Here is a 25911-nt window from a genome sequence, read left to right as displayed (position 1 = left end):
CATCTGTCCTTTCACTTTAATTAAAAGTCCCATCTAATAGATTTTTTTTCTTTTTCATTTTCATGATTTTCTTTGCGGTTCATATTTTATTGTATATTTGTATAGATATATTTCTAAAAATATTACACCATGCATATACTTAAGATAATCATGAGCTGCTATTGTAGTATTAATAAGATGCCTATTTATTAGAGAAATATAACTAAACAACGTCTACAAATTAAGCTAGTGATCTTAGGTTGCATGCATATATTATAAACTGAAAAGAAGTAATATTTCCTAAAATCTAGTTTTATCATGTTATATAAAAAACATTAATATAAAATTAGAAACATTGTTGTTCATATAGAAAAACTTCAACACATATAAAAAATTATGGTTTACAAGGTTCGTAGTTTCTATAAGGAGAAAAGTGAGAACGTGAGAGCACTGAATTACACATATACAGTCGTTGCATTCATGGTGAAATTTACTGTATTTGAAAAAAAAAAATCACCTCTTATGAAATTCGAATCCAAGTAATTTTCACAATCGAATGACCGAAAATAATTCTTCGCTCTCACAATAATTAAATATTCTTATTTCAACCCTTTTCTATATATATATATATATAATCAATCACTTTATTGGTATATTTTACTCCAATGGATGGCCACCAAGTCTAGGTAATTAGAATCTCCCCATTAAAAAAATAAAGAGATCGAGAACTAAACAACTATCTTAATTGTGAAGCAAAACTCCAAACCATGCATGGTCAAGATATTTATATAAAAAGATGCATCAAAAGCCCTTCTCACTTCCCATATCCCACTTCATCAAAACCATGATCGAGGCCAAGAAAAGATTAAGCAAATTAAAGGGATTTTCATAATTTCTGTATCATCAAGAATCTTGGATCCTGGCGGCGCCGGCGCATAATAGGTGCACCTCTCTAGTGTGCTCATGTTATGTGGCGTCAAGAAACTCCGATAGCAGAGAAGAGGAGAACGGTGGGGTTGGAACCAGTATCGACATTGATAGTCGAAAACGGGCTTATATTAATGTCGTCGGAGAAGAAAGAAGAAGAAGAAGTAGCAGTAGAGACAGAGGTTTCATGGATTCATCAAAAGGGGTTGAATTTGAAGCTTATCCTCTCAAGAGTAATCTCAAGAAATCTGCATCAATGGTGGAGAGTTTGAGGAAAGTTAGTTGGTCTGATGCACATGGCAAAGACATTGCTCATGTTCAAGAATTTGAACCAAGGTATCGTCTTTTAATTTTGTAACTTCATTTGTATTATTTGAGGATTCAATAACTTCATTCTCGAATTCTTTTAGATGTTTGATTTTTCATTAGTTTCATATACAATTTCTCTACAATAGCTACCATTCATATATATCATTAGTTTCATTACATACTTATATTTGCCTAAAAAAATCATACATATTTATGAATATTAACATGCATTATAATGACTTCTACGAATTAAACAGTAAATATATATATATATATATATATATATATATATATATATATATATATATTGTCATTATTATCAGTTAACCAACACGTATCAGCTAAAGTTAGAACTCTCCAAATAACATTTGTCAATTGTCACTAATGTCAACATTAATGATTGACAACTTAATTAAAAACACCAATCTCGTAATTGATAAATTATTTTTCTGCGAAAATATTGTGTTTTTGGGGGGGCGTGATGAATATGTATACATCGGCACATGCAAATAAAAATTTAATTACTATATTACTCCTTATTAGCACTACTCATCATTAATGAGATAAGCTTATCAGTAATTGATTTTTCTCTAACTATATATTGCTCCTATTTCTCTTCTGCTCTTGATTCATGATTAACATATTAAAATAGTGATGATCACTAACATTTTTATAATGCATATTATTCAGCGAAGAAGGAGAGCTAGCAGGAGTAGGGAAATCATGTAAATGTTCCATTCAGTGATGAAGGTATAAAATTCTTATATTCCAACAACCTGTAATGTAAATCAATATTATTTATTTGTGAAAATAAAAATTATTATAATGAGCTCTAGTCGATGCTTATTTATTACTAAAACTTGAAGGACAAAAAATATGTTACCAACCTTAATGATCAATTCTTAACTAAAATTCAAAATTAAATAGCAATAAGTAACTATAATCCATAATTAACTATTTAAAAATCAAACTAAAATACAAAAATTGAAATTGAGGAAGAAAAATGATAAGAGAAAACTAAAGATAACTAAAATGGTACACTAGTGAAATATTAAAATAAGTGGGATAGAGAACCCATGTGATAAAATTGTATATATCTTTCGATAATTCAAATTCTAACATGACAACATTTTTGTTTGTTTAGTTTGGTTCACAAATCACAAGTGCAAAGATGAGGTGTTGAAGACACTCATTAAGAGGTTTTTGGTTCGATTATCACTTAAGCTTAGGTTGTAGATCCATTTTATGTCTAATTTGTACTAATTTGTAATTTATTATTGAACGAATTATTTAAAATTCTTTGTAGTGTGTATTATGCATAAATTAGACTAGTTTGCTCCAAATATTACATTGATCAAATGAAGAACTTTCAGACATTTCACCATTATGCCAAATTCGAGAAAACAAACCAACCGTAACAACACAATCTCCATGGCCGCAAGCAGAGAGAAAAATGAAGCAAACTGAAATTCCATTCAACAAATAACAACTGGCTGTTCACTTTCTTTAAATAGAAATTACAGTACTGATTGCTCACACTGCATGGAAACAATTAAAGAAATTATGGTGATAGAATCAACGAATATACAGTATCCTTCAATCTGTTAGTAAAGATGCTCAACTGAAGTTCATGGATCGAGAAGAAAGTCGTGCCAGACGAGAATGGTAGACTGTCCGCCCAAACATGAAACATCGGTCTTTTTATGGTTACAAGAATCACAGATTCATACTTCTATAAACCCCCCACAATGATATACCAGAGTCGAACTATTCAAACAACCCACAATGATATTCTTACCACGTCTTACCCCGATGCAACCTGTTGTTCGTCTAAGTAACTGAACTGGAGATTCAGCAAGATCTATCCCACATTGTGAAGAAAAACTACTTTTGACCTTTTGATTTCTTAGATTTGCTCCTTTCCTGCATCTTTTTCTTCTTTGCTTCAGCGGTGATCCATGAATACTCGGAAGGGATTGCAAATGGATCTTGAATATTATCAATCCTGCTGCTAGAGCCACCCGTAGAGGAACTGGGTCGTTGATAAGGAGATTTTATCCACTGGAACCAAGACGAACTTGAAGATTGAACCATAGCAGGGCTCTCCTTGCCAACACCAGTTGGGCTCGAAGGTGGAGTTGAAAACTCATCTAGCGGCTGCAACTCCTCGAACTTTGTAAATGTAACTATCACTCTTATAGTGGGAACCACTGGAATAGCAACCTGAAAATAAGCAGACTTTATTTAGAAAAGGGAAAAAAGTGAAGAGGGACATGACAGAGAATTAATGTTACCAAATGCCTCATCACGCTGGCATGTAGATCTGAACAGAGGAAGACTATATGAATTTATACCCTATTTTGTGTGTAGACATAGCAATACGAATGAAGGGTCTTCAATGCAAGGCTAGTTTAGAAAAAGATTTCATGCTAGTACATTATTCCATAAATTGTACTCCCTCCGTCCCACTCCAAATGTTCCATTTTCTATTTTGGGTTGTCCCACTCCAAATGTCCCATTTCCTTTTTTGGCAATACACTCTCTCTCTATACTTAATATTTAAACAATTTCCATCAATCCACTTTATCTACTTTATACACATTTCTTAATCTCCGTGCCCAAAAGAAAGGAGACATTTGGAGCAGGACGGAGTACTAGAAAGCTTCACTGACACGCCTAACTCATCCCCATCTTTCTAAGCAAATAATCGAAGGGTAGAATTTCATGTTCTCAAAACATGTGTGCCACAGCCAAAAAAAAATAATAAGAGCTTCACAGAATTCCTCAAAAGAAAAGTTCTCAAAGTATAAGTCAGATTTCTTAAGTGAGTTCTAATTTTTCAATTAAAAATGGGACAGAAAGTGTCAGCATTTTGATGGGGGATTTTAATTCCAATTATATCAGAAATCAACACTGTCTTGCTGTTATCATATCTTCAACTGATGCTTTTGGTAACTCTTAAGGCTGAAATCCCAAGCCAAGAATAATAGCAAAGTCAAAAGCGAAGCTGTTTGGTAATATTAAAATAATATTGATGGTGCAACGAACACATAACTAGACAGAAGGCTAATTATGCAAACAACACTCTTCTAAACCAGCCATCTTCACTTATTCATTCACATAAGCAGAAATGGGTATATACTAAAATATAAGTTAAAAATGAGTGACAATGCTATAAAGCATATCTATCATTTCAGGAAAGAGCTTGTGGAAGGACCATACCTTTACAGGAAAGGTCCCCTTTGGCAGTTTCGTAGTGAATAACTCCCTTAATCTCCGTATAGCTTTGACTTTGTTAGCCAAAATGTCAAGCAGTGGCAGGAGTTCTTCAGTTCGTAATGGAAAATCAGGAGAAAGCCAAAGAACAGGCCTTAAACCTTTTTTATACTCATTCTCCCGACTTGCATCCTTTCTTCGATTTCCACTGTCAATACTTGTTGATGAAGAAGCTTTAGTGTCTTTTCCTCTCCGATGCTCATCCCGTTTCACAACCACTTCGACTGAGTGCCGACCTGGCCTATTCTGACTTCTAGGAGAGTCCTCTAGAAAATCACTGCCTTTTTCTTCCACACACAAAGAGCTTCTAGGCGGAGCAACTTTTTTCTCATCGTCTTGCTTATTTTCCCTTCTCCTCCATCCATTGAACCATCCTTTTTTTTCTTGCTTAACTTCTCCATTCCTACAACCGTCTATGTCCTCAATGGAAATATCCCTGTGGTCATAACAACTATGACGGTGTGGAATGATGCCATCACCATTTTCATTGCTCAAATCTGATGAGTCCATCTTAAGAGCAACCTCAAGTTGCCTTCTTTCTTCCTCTGTCAAGACATCATCAAGCTCATTCTCTGTTTCGTTCTCATTGCAAGAAGAACTAAATAATTCATCATCTGTCATGGCCCCTGGCACCTTCCTTGATTTGATACTAACAACCACATTGTGCATATCATAAACTTTAGCTTTCCAGGGACCCACCATTTCTGTTTTCTCCACTCTCCTCCATGTTGTTTGAGGTAAAAGAACTGCTTGGGTCACGTCAATTCCAGGCCTGAATATATTGGTCTGAGACATTGCAGTAACTTCTTGCTGCACTTCTGCATCAGTTGCTGGAGCACCAGCACCATCCAAAGCATTCATAACCTCTTTGTCTTTGTGTGAAATCATGCATAGTGAACCTGGAGGAACTTGACCATCCTCCGAGCCATCACCAAGGAAAAGAATACTCTGGTCAGAACGTTGTATTCTGAAACCATCAAAACCAGCCAAAGTCATATCGGCCCTCAAATTTGCACCCCTCTTCCAAATCTTGTAAGTATCAGAAGGGGCAATTCTGGATATGAAAGGGATAACTGAGCTCTCAAAATGAAATGTGATTTCCATATAAAAATCTCTCATCCTTCGCATTGTCCCGATTAACCGAGGCAGCCTTCTGCACCATTTTGCCCAGGCCAGTGGCTGGTAATGCCTAACTATGATTTTTGCAATCCCTTCTTCTCTATTACAGATTGCTTCCTGTAATGCACTCCAACCCTGCTCATTTTGCAAGCTCCAATCTGCTCCGGCAAGCATAAGCATCTCTGTGGCAGTCTCATCACGATATTTAACAGCCAAATGAAGTGGAGTTTCTCGGCTAGGGACATCACGTCGATCAATTACAGCAGCTATTGCCTCAGCTTTAGCTTCTTCTGCAATTGAAACTGATTCTGTATGGATCTCAGATGGGTCAGCAAGTTGGGGAAGACCTGCAATAATTCTTCTGAGACCAGCATAATCCTTCAAAATGATGGCCTTATGGACAGGACTATGTTCATATTTGGATATATCAACAGCCGACATGCCTCAGGGTGTATTGGAGCAAAGTATGCTATGCTATAGTGATGCCAATTCAATCATCCAAATGCACCTCTGCCTGTTGAGGAATAAAACTGCTGTGAAGAAACCAAATAACTCTTGAACCACTACTTAAAAACAAACAAAAACAGTGCATATTTAATTAGTCAAAATTTATAGATTTCCGCAAGAATTTCCAAAAAAACAAGACCTTAAATACAACTAGATGATAGACGAGCAGCTGGAACTATGCTACCATCATTTGATCACACAATCTAGATGCAGATGTTTAAGGTACTTCCAACTTGAAGACTTCAAAAGGGTCTACCATCACTTTTGTCTTTTGTCTTTTGGCTAGCCAAAAAATTGACCCACTCAAAAGTCTCTGAGCTATTATGACCCACTATGAAGTCAGGTGGTTTACTGATTTTTACTGATTTTTAACTTTTATCATATAAAGAGACATACATATAGACATGAGCAAAAAATCACACATCCGCTGCATAACACAAAAAATAAGAGGAAGAAGAAGAAATGAAAATCTAGGGCATCCATGAAAGAAAGGAAGGAATAGGCAGTGAAACCTTAATGCACAATTCAGAATCTGAAGAAAGTTGGGGTTTTAGTCACCGGATCACCAAGAAAGGAATAATTTCTAGCAAGGTGAAAGAAAGGTCCAAAACCTAATCCACTGAACCAAGCAATGTCTTTTTAGACTATTATTGGCAGAAGGTGCTGAAAACCTTCCTCCAGACTCTAGTCTTCACACACATCATTACTCTCCAAATTCATCAGAATCATCACTCATTTGTTTCATAGCAAATGTCAGGAAAGATAAAGAATGATTGATAAAGAAAGGTGGTGGCAGCTACTTGAGCCAAGAAACTCCAGAGATGCCTTTTTATTTTTCAATTGTCCATTTAGGAAGAATACAAGTTTGTTTCTGTTAAATTGTATGTCTTCTATAAACTTGCCACTTCAAATCATGAAAGTTATCCCCTTCTAAAAAGTACTACCCTCATTTCAAAGTGTCTGAAGAAAATACATGATAAACACTGAAACTCTAAATTGTTACATGATATTGAGTTCAAAAGGTGTGCATAAACTCATCACTGCACAAAAGAAATTTAAGCCCACATAAGGGGATAATCACCCATGTTGCTTCCCTTAAGATCCTATAAACAATATAATATATAGTTCATTCATTGATGCAAGACTTCAATGCAGCATTAACTATGAGCGATTCGACTTAAAAAGGCACACAACTTCATCGTTTCGCATCCTCAAAGCTTTTAACAATTCTCTAAATCTCCCTACTATTAACTGCATCTGCTATTTCTTTTAAAGTGGCCCAAATCCACCCATATCAAATTGGCACCATGAAACAGAAATCGAATACATGTACAAGCATAATCCAAGTTCAACGCTGCAATACAATACGGTATTCCGGGAAAGCCCCAATTTTTAACATATTGTCAAAATTCCAATATTCCACAGTAACTCAAAAACTTAATCAACAAAATTCGGAACCATTCACAACCCGCATAAAAATCGTGTATAATCATTAAAGTAGCAGGAATTAATAGAAATACCATCATTATTATGAAAGCGAGCACGGATCAGAACAATTTTCAGTACCAAACTTGAAAATCCACAGTAAACTATAGAAAAATCGCATTACCTTAATTCAAGTGGTTGTGGAAAGCTCACGAAATCAGGTTCCGTGCAGGCGTATTGTAATTGTATGGAAGCACCAAATTATGGTCAGATCGGACCACTACAGTAGTTGAGAAATGAGGGTTTAACAAAGAAATTGGGAGAGAAAATTAGATTTTGTTAAATGAGATGGGGCAATTGCTCTTCTGAAGGAAAATTCTTGCTAAAAACTGAAATAGCTGACAATCCGGTGTGATTTTGTTTGATTTGGTTTCATTTATTGTGCAGAAAGGATGGAATTATAGGAAGAGTGCGTGTATGAATGTTGTGGTGTGTACATGCATATATATGTCTATGTATGTATGTGGATGCCATAGCCATCTGCCAAGTAGTTTTTTTAACTATAAAAATAATATTTCACTCGTGCCTCACGCACGAATTTGATTTTTATAAAATTTTTAATGTCAAATTCATGACATTATTTTTAAAAAAAATCACGACATTGTTTGTTAGAAAAAGAATTAATTAAAAAGCGTTAAACAGGAAATGAAGAAAACAAAATACGGCTATAATATCTGCAATAAGGAAAGTATGGTTAGCATATTAAAAATAATTATTTATAACCAATTGAAAAAAAAAATATAGTATATACATTTTTTGGTGGCTAACGTGGATTTATATGATTTTAGGATTCAAATCTCACCTCTCCCTCCCCTTCTCCCCTCAAGTAAAAAAGAAAAATTATGCTAAAATTATCACAAAGTATTATTATAAGACTAAAATGTGAATCCACCTAAAACGTGAAACAACGTTTTTTTATACTGATTATTAATTAAAATTGTTATAAAATCGTTGACACTAGCTACCTTATATGCATGGGATGATGGGATTGAATCAAGCGGCAAACTCCTACCTATTACTTTTACATAAATTCTAACATTAGTATATCCAAAAAAAAAGCATAGAGATTGAATCAAGCGCTAGATTTCCTACCACTTAACTTTACATAAATTTTAATAGAATCAAATACAAGTCGAGCTCGAATATATGGTTTCGATACGTACACACTTGCTTGTTCCATTTTTAACCTGTCAAGTTTGAGCTTAATTACAATATACTACACGCATAAAATTATATTCAAACTTATTTGTCGTATTGAATTGAGCTCAATAATGCTTTCGACGAACAAAATTATTTTTTAGGGAACTATTAAAAATCGATTGTATAATTAAGTGGATTTTTATTTTCAAATCCTGCATTTAATGGGTGGTCATCAATGCATTACCTAGCCTAAAGGGCTACAAATGTATAAAGTAATAACGTGAGAAGTTGGTCATTGTAATCTAACTTAAAAGTGGCAAACATAGCCTTTAAACGTTTTGAATCTACTTCTTCTAACATATGCTAGAACAAGACAGATAAATACAAAATTACGAGACATAGGTAAAGAATTGTGAGACTTGAGATTCAAGAGTTCCCTTTTCGTATAAAAATAGTTCTTTTTTTTTTGTGTAAATACTAGTATAAAGTAGTAACAATTTTGAATTTAAGAAATAATATGTACCTTACAAAAATATAGCTTATATATTCAAAAAGTGCACGTATTAAAATAGATAGATATAATTATTTCAAAAAATGCATGTTAAAAATTATAGCATTAAGGATTCTTTGTTTTTCTTTTTTGTTTTTTCTTAAGATGAATAATAGTTTCTCATTTTTCACTTTAATGACTCAAGCCCCTAATTTAATGGTCGGAAGGAAATCATCTTACCAAAATTGCAGAGCATTAAAGATTTATTTGTACCTAAACATATTTAAAGGAAACATTATTGCATTTGACACTTTTTCCTTTTTCTTGCCCCAACAATAATTCTACACCATTTTCATCGTGTATATTTCCCATTAATTCAAATACCCAGTTGACTATGATAATACGGTCATCGTTCATGAAAATTAAAGTTGAACGGGTCAAATTGATGATCTTCATCAATTTTGGTGGAGTTGCAACTCTAATAGAATTTTCTAGGTTTTATTTAGGGGAAATTTTTCGAAGTATTTGACCAAACAAATATACCTTACCGTTGATTTATAGTTGAACCAAAGATGGAAAGTTGCTTTCCAATACTACGACTTTTCATGGGTGAGCTTCACGCCATGATTCTTGCTATTGCTTTCTGCCTTGAGAACAACTTGGGGCCATTATTGTATTTACACTCTCTCCTCGCTATTCATGTCTTGTATGACACTTTCGAAGGGTCGGATTCGCTCACTGACGAGCTGTGGGAAACTTTCAAACACGCTAGACGTCTTATCGTTCTAGACTTTTATCATGTCCGCCGTGAGGTCAATCTTGCGGCTCACGAGCTCTCTCGCTTTGCTTTTTCCTCTGATGATGTACTCTCCTGGAAGTCGGCTTTTCCGACCTGGCTCCTGGATATTGTTTCCTCATATTCTAATATACAATCTCGGTTCTTTCCTAAAAAAAAATACTACGACTTTTCCATATGGTCTTATGAATAAAACTTAATTCTTGATTTTTTTTTTTACTTAATACGTTGTAATGAGTATCTGAATTTTGAAAAATAAAAGTTTACTTATAAATCTTCTGGAGTGAAATCACAATAGTATTATTTGTTAATCGCATTCTCATTCTTCATATAATTTCTGACATAGTCAACTATTCTTAAAAGTTAAAATTGTATGCATCATTTCACTTGTTTGATCATTTTACTCCAACACCACATCGTGAATATGTGCGTTAAATCATTATTTCTCATGAAGTTACCTTTTACTTAGGAGTACTAAGTTAAAATTAAAAGGACAGTTTTTGTACCTAATACGAGGTCAAATGTTTGACAGAAAACTCTATATTTTATTTGTTAGTAAAACTTTGAAGAACATGGCCGGTCATCAAATAAATTTATACTATATGTTACTTCCTCCGTCCTATAAAAATGTGAACACGTCACCTATTTTACAAAAATGTGCACATTTTCTATTCTTCACTCACAATACTATAAATAATAATGTGAGCTTATTTATCCATTCATAATATATTACCTTTGTCAAAAAAAAAAAAAAAATCACAATATGTTACCAATGAGGTCTAGTTCAAGTGGCAAAATTGAGCCATCCAAAGATTCTCCTTTGTGAGAGGTTAGAGGATGGTCTTAGATTCAATTGATCAAATGAGGGTCTGGGATATAATTCCTTTACATGCAATATAATTTTTCCACTTTTATACGCAACACAAAGAATATTCTTTTTATACTTTATGGCTGAGGAGCTAACCCTAAAATCAAAAGTTTTGAGTCAAAAACGAAAATTTCGCATAAAAAACCGTTTAGATCTGTAAAGACAATTCTTTCCGTTTGGTTGATTCTTTCTTTTCTTTTTTTGAAAAGAAGCCTTTTTCGGTTTTAAGAAGAAAAAAAAAAGAACTTCGATTCAATAAGGAATTGTTTTTTAAAATGATATAATTGATTAATAAGAAGGGTGTTTATTTTGATTGATACAATTAATAAATAAAATATAAAATTAAGTGTTTGAAGTATGAGATAGTTAAATAAGTTCAAAATTGATTAATTTATTAAAATAAATAAATTATTTTTATCTATTTATCCTAACAATGAAGTAAACGTGTCCTAAATGTATTCAGGTCAAACAAGTTCGAGCAAATGCTTAATTTTTTGAATTAATTACATTAAAACTCATGAACTTTGCATCCATTTTCATTTTTTTATTTTTTTTTCATGAACTTAATAGGTAGTTCAAGTTTACCATAATTTTCATAAATCCCCAAATGAGAAGCTCACATAGCAAATTTTAAATTATTGAAAATATAACGTGGAATTGTCGAACGATTAATAAAATGACGCAATTTAATTAGTGTAATACGACATCATTTAGATATGATCCTTTTTTATAACATAAAAATAGGTTTTACCCCCAAATTCTGTTGAAATATAAACTTGATTTGTAAGTAAAATATTTTGTAAAGAAATATCTAGAATATAGGAAATAAGTAGAAAAATCTAGAACCTAAGATATTTAATTAATTATCTAGACTATTCTAGCAAATGAATAGTCCTAGACTATTCTAGTAGCTAAAATTAATTAACTAGTCTAAAATGGTGAGCTATATCACCGACCTATGCCACTATATATATGTGTGCATTTGTATTGTTAGTGATGTGAAGAAAAAACAAAGTGGTTACTATTGCTAAAACTTTCTTTTACAAAACATACGTCCACACACATTCACAAATCCTCCCACTTTAATTTGTTTTATTCACACTCATATCACTTACACACACACACACGTCCTCTCACACACTACACACTTATTCTCTATCCTCCAAATTTAGCCAAATTTTCCTTTATATTCCAACAAAGTGGTATCAGAGCCACAAGATTCTACTTGTGGTATGGCGAATTTACAATCGTTTCAAGTCCCCATGCTCAACAAGAGCAACTTCGATAATTGGAGCATCAAGATGAAGGCACTATTGGGAGCCCACGACGTTTGGGAAATCGTGGAGAACGGCTACGAGGAGCCGCAGGACGAGGCCGCACTATCCCAACAACAAAAGGATAGATTGCGAGACGCGAGAAAGAGAGACAAGAAGGCTCTCTGTCTCATTTATCAAGCGCTAGGGGACGATGATTTCGAGAAAATCTTGAATGCAAGTACCGCCAAAGAAGCGTGGGAGAAGCTCCAGAACGCGTGCAAAGGAGCGGAGCAAGTAAAAAAGGTACGACTTCAATCTTTAAGAGGAGAGTTTGAGTCATTACATATGAAAGAGTCCGAATCAATTTCGGATTATTTTTCAAGAGTCTTGGCGGTGTCTAATCAAATGAAAAGAAATGGTGAAAAATTGGAGGATGTTAGAATTATGGAGAAAATATTGCGGTCACTAACCCCAAAGTTTGAGCACATTGTGGTGACGATCGAAGAAACTAAAAATTTGGAGGAGATGACAATCGATCTCTTGTTGGGGTCGTTGCAAGCATACGAGGAGAAGCAAAAGAAGAAGCAAGAAATTTCAGAGCAACTTTTAAAGTTGCAAGTAAGCCCGAAAGAGAAAGAAGAAGGTCCGAGCAATGGCCATGGACAGTTCGGGAGAGGACGTGGCCAAGGACAAGATCGAGCCAGAGGCCGAGGCCGTGGACGTGGACGTGGACGAGGACGAGGAGGCTTCGTCAATAGTGGTGAAAGAAATGAGTTTACAAGTGGTCGGGGGAGGAGCAACCCGCAGTCGAGGTACGATAAATCCTCAATAAAGTGTTATAATTGCCATAAATTTGGGCACTATGCTTCCGAGTGCAGAAGTGAAAAAGTAAGGATTGAAGAGAAGGCCAATTACGCCGAAAGTACAAATCAAGATATTGGTAGTGTGCTTCTGGCATATAAAGGAGAAGCTGGAAGACAAGATGACACGTGGTACCTCGACACCGGTGCAAGCAACCACATGTGCGGGAAAATAAATATGTTTGTGGAGCTCGATGAGTCGGTAAGTGGCAACGTCTCCTTTGGTGATGAATCTAAAATTCCAGTTAAAGGAAAAGGAAAAATTTTAATCCGCTTGAAGAATGGAAGTCATGAATTTATTTCCAATGTTTATTACGTGCCCAATATGAAAAATAATATCTTGAGTTTGGGACAACTCTTGGAGAAAGGTTATGATATTCACATGAGAGATTATAACCTTTCAATAAGAGATGGCAAAAATAATCTTATTGCCAAGGTGCCAATGTCTGAAAATAGAATGTTCTTATTGAATATTCGAAATGACATGGCAAAATGCCTAAAAGCGTGTTACCAAGATAAGTCTTGGTTGTGGCATCTTCGGTTTGGGCACTTAAATTTTGGCGGTTTGGAGTTGCTGTCAAAGAAGGAGATGGTGAGAGGTTTACCATCCATCAAGCATCCCGATCAACTCTGCGAAGGTTGTCTACTCGGGAAGCAGTTCAGAAAGCCATTCCCAAAGGAGTCAAGCTCAATAGCTCAAAAGCCACTGGAGTTGATTCATGCTGACGTGTGTGGGCCGATAAATCCAAGCTCCCTCGGTAAAAATAATTATTTTCTGCTCTTCATTGATGATTTTTCTAGAAAAACGTGGGTATATTTCTTGAAGCAGAAATTAGAAGTATTTGATGCATTCAAGAAATTCAAAGCTGCCGTCGAGAAGGAGAGCGGACGACAAATCAAGGCCATGAGGTCCGATCGAGGCGAAGAATTCACGTCAAGGGAGTTTCTAGAATTTTGCGAAGCAAATGGAATTCGGCGGCCCCTGACAGTTCCGAGATCCCCCCAACAAAATGGAGTGGCAGAAAGAAAGAACAGAACAATCATGGAGATGGCGAGGAGCATGCTAAAGACGAAGAATTTGCCTAAGGAGTTCTGGGCAGAAGCAGTGGCATGCGCGGTGTATCTATCCAACCGATCGCCGACAAGGAGCGTGTGGGGAATGACTCCACAAGAAGCCTGGAGCGGGAGAAAGCCAGGAATTTCTCACCTAAATGTATTTGGGAGCAAAGCCTACGTGCATGTACCAGATGAGAGAAGGAAGAAGCTCGATGACAAAAGTGAAGCATTCATCTTTATCGGGTACGACTCTAGCTCCAAAGGCTATAAGTTATATAACTCAGAGACCAAGAAAACAGTGATAAGTCGAGACGTCGAGTTCGACGAAGAAGGAGTATGGGATTTCAGCTCCAACGGTGACTTCACCTACATCCCACAGTTAGAAGAACAAAGTGCAGAAGAGCAAATTGGAGAAGTCCAACAAGAGCCAGTGACTCCACCAGCTTCACCAGTGCCAGTCACTGAATACTCGCCACCATCTTTCTTAAATGAAAGAGCCACACCACGAGCAAGGAGTTTGGGCGAGATATATGAGGATACTGAAAGGTTAGAAGATCTTACCTTATTTTGCCTATTTGCTGATTGTGAGCCTGTTAGCTTTGAAGAAGCAGCAGATAGTGAAAATTGGCGAGTCGCGATGGATGAAGAGATCAAGGCCATAAAGAAGAATGATACGTGGGAGCTCGTAACACTACCGAAAGGGCACAAGACTATTGGAGTCAAGTGGGTGTATAAAGTTAAGAAGAATTCCAAGGGTGAAGTGGAAAGATATAAAGCGAGGCTCGTCGCAAAAGGATATAGCCAAAGAGCTGGAATTGATTATGATGAGGTATTTGCTCCCGTCGCTCGATTAGAAACTATCAGACTAATACTCTCTCTTGCAGCCCAAAATAGATGGAAGATTTATCAAATGGATGTCAAATCAGCCTTCTTGAATGGGTATATAGACAAAGAAGTCTATATCAAGCAGCCAATGGGCTACGAGGTGAAAGGGCAAGAAGATAAAGTCTTGAAGTTAAAGAAGGCCCTATACGGACTAAAGCAAGCACCAAGGGCATGGAATAGCAGGATCGATAAGTATTTGGAGGAGAATGGTTTCACCAAATGCCCTCACGAGCATGCTCTCTACGTGAAAGCCAATGGAGGAGATGTCTTAATTGTGTGCTTGTATGTCGATGATTTGATTTTCACAGGAAATAATCCAAAGATGATCGAAGAGTTCAAGAAGGCCATGTCAAAGGAGTTCGAGATGACAGACATTGGGCTGATGGCGTACTACCTCGGCGTGGAAGTCAAGCAACTCGAAGATGGGATCTTCATCACACAAGAAGGATACGCCAAGGAAATCCTCAAGAAGTTCAAGATGGAGGGCTGCAAAGCAATCAACACGCCAGTGGAATGCGGGATCAAATTATCCAAGAATGATGGAGGAGAAAAAGTGGACCCGACATTGTTCAAGAGCTTGGTTGGAAGTTTACGGTACTTAACTTGCACAAGGCCGGATATTCTTTATGCGACAGGACTCGTAAGTCGCTATATGGAAAATCCAACCACTACGCATTTTAAGGCGGCAAAGAGAATTCTTCGCTACCTCAAAGGTACGCTCAACTATGGCCTGTTCTATTCATGTACTGATGATTATAAGCTTGTTGGGTATAGTGATAGCGATTGGGCTGGAGATAATGATGATCGGAAGAGTACAAGCGGATTCGTGTTCTTCATGGGAGACACTGCTTTCACCTGGATGTCGAAGAAGCAACCCATAGTCACGCTGTCAACATGTGAAGCTGAATATGTGGCTGCCACATCCAATGTTTGTCATGCAGTTTGGCTACGAAGTTTACTGGAAGAGCTTGGATGGCCACAAAAGGAGCCAACAACGATTTGCGTGGATAATAAGTCAGCAATCGCGCTCTCAAAGAATCCGGTGTTTCATAATCGAAGCAAGCATATTGACACCCGCTTCCACTACATCAGAGAATGCATCTCAAAGAAGGAGGTCCAAGTGGAGTATGTGAAATCACAAGATCAAGTTGCCGATATTTTTACCAAGCCGCTCAAGTTCGAGGATTTTGTGAAGTTCAGAATTTTGCTCGGGATGACAAATCAAGTTTAAGGGGGAGTGTTGAAATATAAACTTGATTTGTAAGTAAAATATTTTGTAAAGAAATATCTAGAATATAGGAAATAAGTAGAAAAATCTAGAACCTAAGATATTTAATTAATTATCTAGACTATTCTAGCAAATGAATAGTCCTAGACTATTCTAGTAGCTAAAATTAATTAACTAGTCTAAAATGGTGAGCTATATCACCGACCTATGCCACTATATATATGTGTGCATTTGTATTGTTAGTGATGTGAAGAAAAAACAAAGTGGTTACTATTGCTAAAACTTTCTTTTACAAAACATACGTCCACACACATTCACAAATCCTCCCACTTTAATTTGTTTTATTCACACTCATATCACTTACACACACACACACACACGTCCTCTCACACACTACACACTTATTCTCTATCCTCCAAATTTAGCCAAATTTTCCTTTATATTCCAACAAATTCAACACAACATTACGTTTTTTCCCTCTCTGTGAATTAGGGCGAAGATGGATGCAGTATCTGGTTCATCTGAAGCTTTTGAGAATGTTGACGCACCATGGAGGTTCTGCCAATGTAGCTTTCGAGTTCAGGTGAAGACTTATTGGACGGTGCAAAATTCAGGTTGGAGCTTCTTAATGCCCCAAAAAGCAGGGCCTATTTACCTTAATTCAAGTCTATAAAAACAAGAGTTGTAGGTATCTTATATGCAATACATTTTCAAGATATATAACCTAGTTTATTAATCGCCTCTTCTAAGTCCAAACAAATGAATCTATCGGGATCAAAACCAAATTTGTATTATACTTCACCATCAGAGTAAAGTCTAATATCTCCTAGTCTAACAATTTTGCCTCCATGATAATTGTAAAGAGCATTGCTCAGTTAGGTTTTAGGGTAAATAATTTTGTGTTCTTTCACTAAAAGTTAAATTTTAATATAATAGAAACAACGTCGTTTCCTGTTATACGGGAATAATACGACACAGTTTCTGTTACATAAATAAAACAACGTCATTTAATTAAATGCCATGTAGGTGTCATGTTAGTTTGGAGTTTGCCGATAACGAAAATTATTATAAAATTGAACTACTTATTAAATTCATGAAAATTCCGATAAATTTTAAAATCATGAAAAAATAGAAATAAGTGCAAAATTCATAAGTTTTAATGTAACTAACCCTTATTCTTTATGGATGCTATTATTTTGAGCACTATTATTTGCATTTTTTTTAACGTGAATTTCTTTTTTCCCACCCATTTCTCACAGCTCATCCCAACTTCTTCACTCTCTCTCTCTCTCTCTAACATCACATTGATTCAATGACCGCATGCAATTCACTGAGCACTCTCGATGTTTTACCGGCAAGAACCTTCCACCCAACGCCGAGGTCAAGTTTCTCTCCTCAAGAAGCCCTCATATTCCTCCAAAAATGCGTCAATTTCAAACAGATTAAGCAAATCCACGCCAAAATCATCCACAACACCCTCCACCACGATCAAGTAATCGTCGCCAGATTGATTCGCCTCTGCTCTTCCTACCGGGAGCTCGATTACGCCGCCCTAGTGTTCCAACACGCCGACAATCCTTCCACCTTCGTTTGGAATCTGCTCATCAGAACGCACACCGTAAACGATTGCCCCCATCGAGCTATCCAATTCTACAATCTTATGATTTTCCGAGGTGTCAGTGCGGATAAATTCACGTTCCCGTTCGTTATGAAAGCTTGCCTCGCGATTTCTAGCGTTGAGAAGGCGAGGGAGGTTTATGGGGCTGCTGTTAAATCTGGATTTCACGGAGATGTGTATTTGGATAACGTTTTGATAGATTTGTATATGAAATGTGGGGCTATAGATGACGCGCTGAAGGTGTTCCACAAAATGCGGCACAAAAGCGTCGTTTCTTGGACAACTGTGCTCGCGGGGCTTGTTTTGAACGGAAGAATGGATATCGCGCAGAAAGTGTTCGACAGAATGCCGACGAGAAACGTGGTTTCTTGGACGGCGATGATCAACGGCTACGTTAAGAGCGGCAAGCCGGAGACGGCGTTCGAGCTCTGCACGGCGATGCGGCGCGCCAACGTGAGCCCGAACGAGTACACCTTGGTCGCGCTCCTGACGGCCTCGGCCGAGCTGGAGAGCCTCGAGCTCGGCCGCTGGGTGCACCAGTTCGCGATCAAGAACGGGTTCGAGATCGGGGCGTTCCTCGGGACGTCCCTCATCGACATGTACAGCAAATGCGGCAGCTTGGAGTGCGCCAAGCGCGTGTTCGCGGAGATGGAGAGCAAGAGCGTGGCCACGTGGAACGCGATGATCACGAGCCTAGGCGTGCACGGGCGGGGCGAGGAGGCGATCGCCGTGTTCGAGGAAATGGAGAGAAGGGATGTACAGCCGGACGCCATAACGTTTGCTGGGGTTCTAAGCGCCTGTATGCAGATAGGCGAAATCGACAAGGGCCGTAGGTACTTATACTACATGGTCCAACGCTACGGTATCGAGCCGAGCTTCGAGCATTATGTTTGCCTCTTTGAGATGTATTTGGCAAAGCTGCTTGATCTAGAGTCATCAGATCGCCCTAGTTCATGACTCGGACCAACATACCAAAATGCGCGAGTACATACGACTATTAATCCGAGGAATCGCTATGAACAACGAGGCCAAGGTTGAGGAAAATACCTTGGCGTCGTGTCTTTGTTCGCTGCAGTTCATCGCAGACTGACAAAAACGAGCAGCAGCAGCAGCAGCTTCGGGTAACTACGCCCCATTGCTGAACAAGATCATTGCTTCAAGAAAGCGTCGAGAAAGACTTCAACAAGAGAAGAAGTGAGGAAATAATCTCAGCTTTTGTATTATATTCTGGTGAGTAAATATACACTTTTTTTGAAGTTGACAGTTGACTATACATACAAAATCTACATTCTTTATGAATATCTGAGTAATCTATGAGCCGTTGGAAAGGAATACTACTGTGTATAGATCTGTCTGCAAATGAATGTGAATACATACATGGCTTAATTTAGAGAATGGGCCACTAATTTTCGATTACAAGAGTGTGTCGCGGACTACACGAGCTAGTATCCGTGATGACAGCCTACTGAGCACCTCCGGCAGCACTTTCACGGAGAGTCCGGGCAACACGGGAAGTAGCTCTTGGACCACTAGAGGAACATTTATACCCTGCAGAAGCACAGAATAATCCTGTGTGAGTAGCTAGTTTTATCTGTCACCGCGTTAGGTTTAAGAGGTAAATTTGCCTTAGATCACAGACGGTCGATCTCAACTAAAAGATCACCGTTAAAGGGTGTGTTTACTTTGGGTGATAGCTTACCACGTACTTTGATGGATTGAACAATTTTGAGCTCGTTTGGTCATGGAATTCTTTATGCATTAGTATCACTAGCTTTAGAAAGCAACATTACCTGACTCGATGAGGCTGCAGTTCCGGCAGCTAAGAATTCGACAACTTTCTGAACGTTGTTGAGTATGACTTTGTCTTCCTCGGTTATTGTGGGAAGAAGCGCAGCTGTCCTGAAAGGCCCCAGAGAAGGAACCAAGCTAAAAACTGGGGTTACATTTCTAACACCAAGAAAAGCCATTATCTGCACCAGCTGTTCCCTTGAGATTGCATCGATACCCTTCACAATCTGTTAATAGAAATTAACATTACTGAAATTAATCGATGAATCTTTGAGATTGAAGAACTAAATCATAAGAACCAAATTACTAATGTCTTGTGCCTTAAAAATAGATATTACCTCGTCTAGCAGGAACTCTCGGAAGAAATTCCCTTTATCAGATAGTAAAAATCCCAAGGCTGCTCTTGTTTGGATCGGCTGTGTTTGAGAAGCACTGCCCGTGAAAGCCGGAAACAAACTACTTGTTTGAGGTTGCAGAAATCCAAGTTCTGCCATTCCTCCGTTCATATCTTCGCCACCCCCGCTCTTTGCAGCATCTATGAAGTTCTCAAAAGCTTGCATCACATCTATAAATCTTTCAGCATCAAAGACTCCAGATTTTCCATATATAGTGTAGCGTAGAGCAGACCTCAATCTTGGGGATTCGTCAGTGAGCAGCCTCTAAAAATTCACAAAAAGAAGTAAAATATATCACTGCAATGTCTACTATGTACATGTAAGAGGTGTGTGAGGCATAAATATTAAGTTAATAAATGGTGATTTAAGATATTAGGTATTAGTAATAGCATGTTCAGGTCGTTGTAAATCTGTACCTGCGCAATATACGGATATGCTTCATCCACGATGGCAAACTCGGGATTGCCCACCAAAGCTATTCCCTCCAGCACCCCGATTGCTCTAATTATAAGTGCAAAGTAAGGTGGTATTCTAAACGGGTAATCAAATGTTATCTGTGCTAAATCTGATGCCAGTTCTTGAAAGTTGATATTTTTGGCTCCCCCACCCTCGAGTGCCTGATCGAAAACTTTGGCCAGTACGGGCAGAATGGGCTCTAAATTAACACCATCTGGAATAAAGCCAAGTTTGACAAAATCTTTTACAATAGCACCATAATCTCGATGGATAAGATGGGCAATAGCTTCAATCATCCCGAATTTCTGATCATCTGTCAATTTAGTGACCAAGCCTGCAATTTTTGGTGCCAGTCAATAAAGCGAACGGAAAAATAAACCTACACATAAGATATGGGAGAAAATCTTGGTGGATAGACTATGCAGTGTTGGAAGGAGGTAAAATATATCAATTTCAGGAAGATACGATATCCATGAGGCATAATTAAGGTATATGCATGTTGTTGCAAGCTATCCTATATTAAATGTATATTTTCCTACATGAAGCATGCACTTCTAGTAGATAGTAACTGTTTACCAAAATCCAGTATCGCCAGCTTCCCATCAGGAGTTCGGATTAGATTTCCCGGATGTGGATCAGCATGGAAGAAACCGGTGTCAAGCAGCTGTAGATCCAAATTGAAACGAGAAAGGTTAAGTAGCTAAAATAACTATTTGATGCATCTTTATTAGATCCTCATAACTCATAAGAGGGTCTTGTCACCTTTAATTTAATTGACCATGTCTTCATCAGTAGATATTAACATGAGGACCTAGTAATATATTTCTGGATGAGTTTATAGTTTTGCCTCAATGGAATTATCGCTAATTTGAATATAAAATAACCAAATCTGAAATAAATGTTTCTGGTGACATTTGAAGGTAGACAACATGGTCGAAAACTATATTTCGGTCAAATATTTACAACTAACTCAAGAAGCATCTAGAATTCGCATATGATAAATTTATGAATAGTTACAACAATGGTTACCTGTTTGAGGTAGCATATAACTCCAACATTTACCAGCTCTCCGACATCACTTTCAGTACTTTGTGACAGCTTCTCCCCGTCTATCCACTGTGTCGTAAGAACCTTCCTCGCGGTGTATTTAGAGTAGGTTTTTGGCACAACTACCTATAAAGCAGGACACCGTCAGAGAAATGGAAATCCCTATTGTTGGATACTGGATAGTCATGTGATTCGCTAGACGAAAGATTTAACTTAGCAGAAAAATCACCTGAGGAAGGTCCTTCCTCATCATTTCAGCAAATATTGTTCCATTCTCCCCCTCATTAATGTAATCCAACTCTTCAAAGAAACGAGCAGCCCACTCGTCAACTAATCCCACAACATCTATGGAGACCTGAAAGAAATTGTGGCATGATTCAATTATCCATTTCAAGTAAGAACAGGAAAAAGTATAATCAGTACCTGAGGGAACTTTCTAAGAACAAGACCCAAGTTTCTTATGATGAAGAGATCAATTGTCACAGTCTCAAGAACAAAAGGCCTCTGCACCTTAACTGCAACGAGATCCCCATTTTCTTTTAGCCGGCCCTTGTAGACCTGGCCAAGGGAGGCTGCAAATGATTTCCAAAAGAAGAAGAAATCATATAACTATCAGCTATTTAGACATAGCAAGACAATAATTTTTACTTTCTGCAGTAAAAGATTCTTAGCACATCCAAGCTGATTTCATAAGAACCAAAGTCAGTAAAAAGGCTCAAATCCTTTGAGATTACCAGCAGCAATAGGAGAAGGAGAAAGCTCGGAGTAGATATTATACCACGGCTCGCCGAGCTCTTCTTCAATAAGAGCCATTGCCATGTCATCTGGAAACGATGGGACCTATAAACATAATGGATTAGTTGGTTGATTATTGAAGAGTGGAAAAAAGAAACACTTCAATATAGTTGAAATATTTCCTCTTGAATATCAGTCACTTTCGAGGAAGCTAAGGTAAAGTTTTTAGCATCTGAAATACACTTTATATCCTCGCAGACTAAGTTGAGGAACATGCTTCACTAAAATAATTGATACATCGGTGAAGTTAAACTTGACGATACAGCAATATAAATTGAATAATGAACACAGCAATATAAATTGATTAATGGTATAAGAACACAGGATGAAATTGTACAAATTTCCAAATAAACTAGTTGTATCACGACGAGAACAGAAGGGGCTATAATCCTCACATGATAAATAGGAACGTAACTGAAACTCAAGTATAACTTGTCACCTTATCACAAAGCTTCTGTAGTTCAGTCATTGCAGAAGGCGACAATATATCAGGTCGGATGCTCAATGCTTGCCCAAGTTTTATGTATGCTGGACCCAAAGATGTTACAATCTCCCTCAGTTCAATAGCTCGGGCGACTTCATTCTGCATGGAAAGAGAAAAGCAAATCAGAATAGTTTAATGAGTTTCTAGAGTAGCACATCTGAATAACCCAGTTTAGAATATATTTCCTTGTACTCTTGAAGAAGAAGAAAATGCAGTTCTACGTAATTTGAAAAAGAGAAACGGGACTGAGTCTTGTTACCTCCTTTATTTTATTATTGATTAGATCCCAGAGGAGACGGGAGAGAAAGCCTCCAGCAACAGACGTTAACTGAACAATACGAGTCGCAACAGCACGTGGTCTTTTGCCCCAATAAGCAGCAATTGTATCAGGATTATACACCAACGGTAAAAATTCACTGCTCTCATCAACCTGAAGAAGTTAAAAGGCTCAATCACATGATTAAAACAGTGGCCCTCCACAATCTAAATGCTAAATCAAGTCTCCGAACTCAGTAGTTTCAACCTAGTAGTTTCAGCAATATGGTCAATTTTTTTTTTTTTTTTTTACCATATTTTGAATAGTTTCTATGAAAATTTAGAACTTTCCATGTAGTATCACTAACAAGTGATATGAAAATTAATGTCTCTCATATTATGATCGGTTTATTTGACCATTCAGTTTAACAACTTAGAATTATGACTATTAATGTAAGACATCAGACATGTAGCTTTATCATCTTGTATAAATATGCATAAAATTCACCATGCAAACTAATAATTTATCTAGACAAAATATTAATAGCGGTCAGATGAAAATTCCAACAGTCATCTATCAAATAGAGCTATCTGCTATGAGCAGCAAAACTCAACCTCAAAACTAAAACTTTAAGAGGAGAGAAACAGAGAGAGAGGGAAAGTAGTGTGGCAATGAAAATAAACTTCAAATTCATCCAACAAACCTCAACTAGACGGAGATTGACATTATCCTCAGCAAACAAAGAGTCCTTCAAATTCTGGCCCCGAAGCCCTCTCATGAGACTGGCCAACTGCTCGTTTTCCTCCATCTGCGCCCTCACCCTTTTGATCTCCTGCGAAACATCTTGCATTCTCTGCCATTTCCAAATCAAACAATGGCAAAAATCACCACCTCAACTCATCAAAATTGCATATAACTACTCTAAATGTTGCAGGAGTTGCATCTATTACGTTCATTTGACCCTTTTTGGTTTTTAAGTGACTAATGTGTATGAAAAACAGAGGCAAGAACTTATAGACGAGTTTAATCTCTATCAGTTTATCCCACTAATTATTTATTGAATATTGAGATTAAAAGTAAAAATCTTTACTTGTAAGTTACCTAAAATTTTTAGTCTCACAAATAACTAATCCTTACAGGTCTGCTGCTGCCCTTTCCATTAACAAAATTTAAAGTTAGTCTAGCACAATTAGTCAATAACTTTTTCACAAAACAGCTTAAAACCAAGAAAATAGTAATAATAACAATAACAATAATAAATAAAAAACACTGCAAAATTCTCAACCACTCAGCATGATCAAATTTCACCAAAACAAAAAGGAACACCAATTTTTGTGGAAAGATAAAAATTAACAACCTCAATTAAAGAACTAATTTTTGTTTAAAAAAAAAAACTAGAAAACAAAAGAACTAAGAAAGTAGTCAAATACAAAAGAAAAACAAGTGAAAAACCTACAGTTGATGTGCCGTTGACCATCTTGTACGGCGGCGGCTTAGCGGTCCCATTGACGGCAATCGGCGGCTTGGTATCCGACGGCTTAGGCTCGGTGGCGATGGCCCTGACGACGGCATTCCGCCTAATTCTAGGAAAAAACCGGTGGTTTCTGGACCTGCAGTTCCAGCCGGCGGCGGAGGAATACGGCGAGGCTCGGTGGAGATGATCAATTCCGCAGTGGGCGAGCTGTGCAGCCGCGTCCATGGCGGAAACCTTCACAACTGAAAATCAAATTCAAATGACGGAGCGAGATGAGTGAGGATTGAGATGTGGTGGAGCAGAGCAGGAGCAATTTTGACTGTGTGTTGTGCGTATTTTTGGGTGAATTGCTGAAAGTGTGAGTAAAGTGTGAGTAGTTAAATGAGCAGCACAATTGAGTCGGACAATACGTGGAGGAATCAGAAGCCGCGGAATTTTTTATTTTTATTTTATTTAGATTTCAGTTGTGTTATTATTGGCGCGATCCTGAGCGAAATTGGTTGCCGTTCGTTTTTTTGTTTTTTATATTTTTCTTTTATGTATTGTTTAATTTTTATGTGGTAAAATGCCTGATTCCGCGGCGCTCTTTTCCGTTTTCATACTTCCAATTTTTTCATTTTTTGAATTTTGGAATATAAAAAGGGTTGAGTGTTTATTTTTTTCCGAAGGATAAAGATATTTGAGAATATTGGGAATTAATAAGTGTTTTCATTGGCCTTGTTTGCAACTACGCAAGTCAAGCTGTGAGGGTTATTTATATGAAAATTTATTTCGCTTCTCTCTAATTGATCATAACATTATATACTATATTATAGGAGTGTTCAGTTGCTCGAGATTGAATTGTACTGAGATTAGCCGAGATTGAATTGATTCGAGATTATTTTTATCATAAGGGATAGGCTTAGACTCATAAGCCATGATTAATCCTAGATGGTATAATCTCGAGATTAAGTCTCGGATCCTATTACTCAACCAAACATAATATTACATAACTAATCCTATCTTATCCTATAAACCGAACACCCCCTATATACACTCTTGTGTACTTTAATAACATACAAAAGGTCACGTGCTTTAGATGTATTTGATTAAAAAAATTCACAAATATTTAGTATTTCATCGATCCCACTAAACATTACTCACTTTTTATTTTGAGTCGTCCCAATAAAAATGACTCATTAATTTTTATAAAAGATACTTTCTCGGTCCAGGAAATAAACTCTCACTCCATATTGAACACTAAGACTAAAAAAGTTGATAAATATGTTGAGAGTGAGATAAAAGAGTAGTAGACAAAAGTGATAAATGTATTGTGGGTGGGTCCATTAATGATAAATGATAAATATAAGAAATAAGAAATGATATAATTGTATAAAAAGAGTTTATTTCATGAACAAATTTTTAAAGGTAAGTAGGT

At 37.1% G+C, this 25911-nt stretch overlaps 3 protein-coding genes and 1 long non-coding RNA gene across 5 annotated transcripts; 2 read left to right on the top strand and 2 right to left on the bottom strand.

Moving 5' to 3' along the window:
• The first annotated feature begins 668 nt into the window (after nt 1-668).
• LOC130991945 (uncharacterized) lies at nt 669-2602 on the top strand. The gene is made up of 3 exons (XR_009091200.1): nt 669-1242; nt 1906-1965; nt 2360-2602. It is a non-coding gene; the product is annotated as an uncharacterized LOC130991945 (long non-coding RNA).
• Nucleotides 2603-2669: 67 nt separating this feature from the next.
• On the bottom strand, nt 2670-8257 carry LOC130991790 (uncharacterized). Of its 2 annotated transcripts, none has more exons than XM_057916191.1 (3): nt 7727-8257; nt 4438-6124; nt 2670-3438 (listed from the first exon to the last, which is right to left on the bottom strand). In XM_057916191.1, exons 2-3 carry the CDS (start codon nt 6049-6051, stop codon nt 3100-3102), a joined length of 1953 nt encoding a protein of 650 aa, XP_057772174.1. In that variant the 5' UTR covers nt 6052-6124; nt 7727-8257; the 3' UTR covers nt 2670-3099. The 2 variants fall into 2 exon arrangements, with proteins under 2 accessions (XP_057772174.1, XP_057772173.1); XM_057916190.1 differs by having other exon boundaries at nt 4438-6140; nt 7727-8033.
• Nucleotides 8258-17376: 9119 nt separating this feature from the next.
• LOC130991850 (pentatricopeptide repeat-containing protein At3g26630, chloroplastic) lies at nt 17377-19098 on the top strand. Its single transcript, XM_057916265.1, has one exon. The coding sequence runs from the start codon at nt 17494-17496 to the stop codon at nt 18754-18756; it is 1263 nt and encodes a 420-aa protein (XP_057772248.1). The 5' UTR covers nt 17377-17493; the 3' UTR covers nt 18757-19098.
• Nucleotides 18995-24875, bottom strand: LOC130991783 (uncharacterized). The gene is made up of 13 exons (XM_057916177.1): nt 24477-24875; nt 23724-23873; nt 23024-23194; nt 22720-22863; nt 22220-22325; nt 21909-22057; nt 21715-21840; nt 21468-21611; nt 21015-21102; nt 20399-20772; nt 19926-20246; nt 19590-19814; nt 18995-19347 (listed from the first exon to the last, which is right to left on the bottom strand). Exons 1-13 carry the CDS (start codon nt 24717-24719, stop codon nt 19213-19215), a joined length of 2376 nt encoding a protein of 791 aa, XP_057772160.1. The 5' UTR covers nt 24720-24875; the 3' UTR covers nt 18995-19212.
• Between the last annotated feature and the right edge of the window lie 1036 nt (nt 24876-25911).

Source organism: Salvia miltiorrhiza, chromosome 7 (genome assembly GCF_028751815.1).
Source record: "Salvia miltiorrhiza cultivar Shanhuang (shh) chromosome 7, IMPLAD_Smil_shh, whole genome shotgun sequence".
Classification (NCBI taxonomy): Eukaryota; Viridiplantae; Streptophyta; class Magnoliopsida; order Lamiales; family Lamiaceae; genus Salvia; species Salvia miltiorrhiza.
This window is presented reverse-complemented; position numbering and strand designations above follow the sequence as displayed.

Bases quoted from the DNA above. Each gene is read 5' to 3' on its own strand.
- LOC130991850 (XM_057916265.1), top strand. From the start codon at position 17,494: ATGACCGCATGCAATTCACTGAGCACTCTCGATGTTTTACCGGCAAGA.
- LOC130991790 (XM_057916191.1), bottom strand. From the start codon at position 6,051: ATGTCGGCTGTTGATATATCCAAATATGAACATAGTCCTGTCCATAAG. The intron at 3,439-4,437 runs GTATGGTCCTTC...GCTTATTTTCAG, and splicing joins AGGGGACCTTTCCTGTAAAG to GTTGCTATTCCAGTGGTTCC.
- LOC130991783 (XM_057916177.1), bottom strand. From the start codon at position 24,719: ATGGACGCGGCTGCACAGCTCGCCCACTGCGGAATTGATCATCTCCAC. The intron at 23,195-23,723 runs GTTTGTTGGATG...TAACTTCTTCAG, and splicing joins TCAATCTCCGTCTAGTTGAG to GTTGATGAGAGCAGTGAATT. The intron at 21,612-21,714 runs GTGATTTTTCTG...CCTGCTTTATAG, and splicing joins TGAGGAAGGACCTTCCTCAG to GTAGTTGTGCCAAAAACCTA.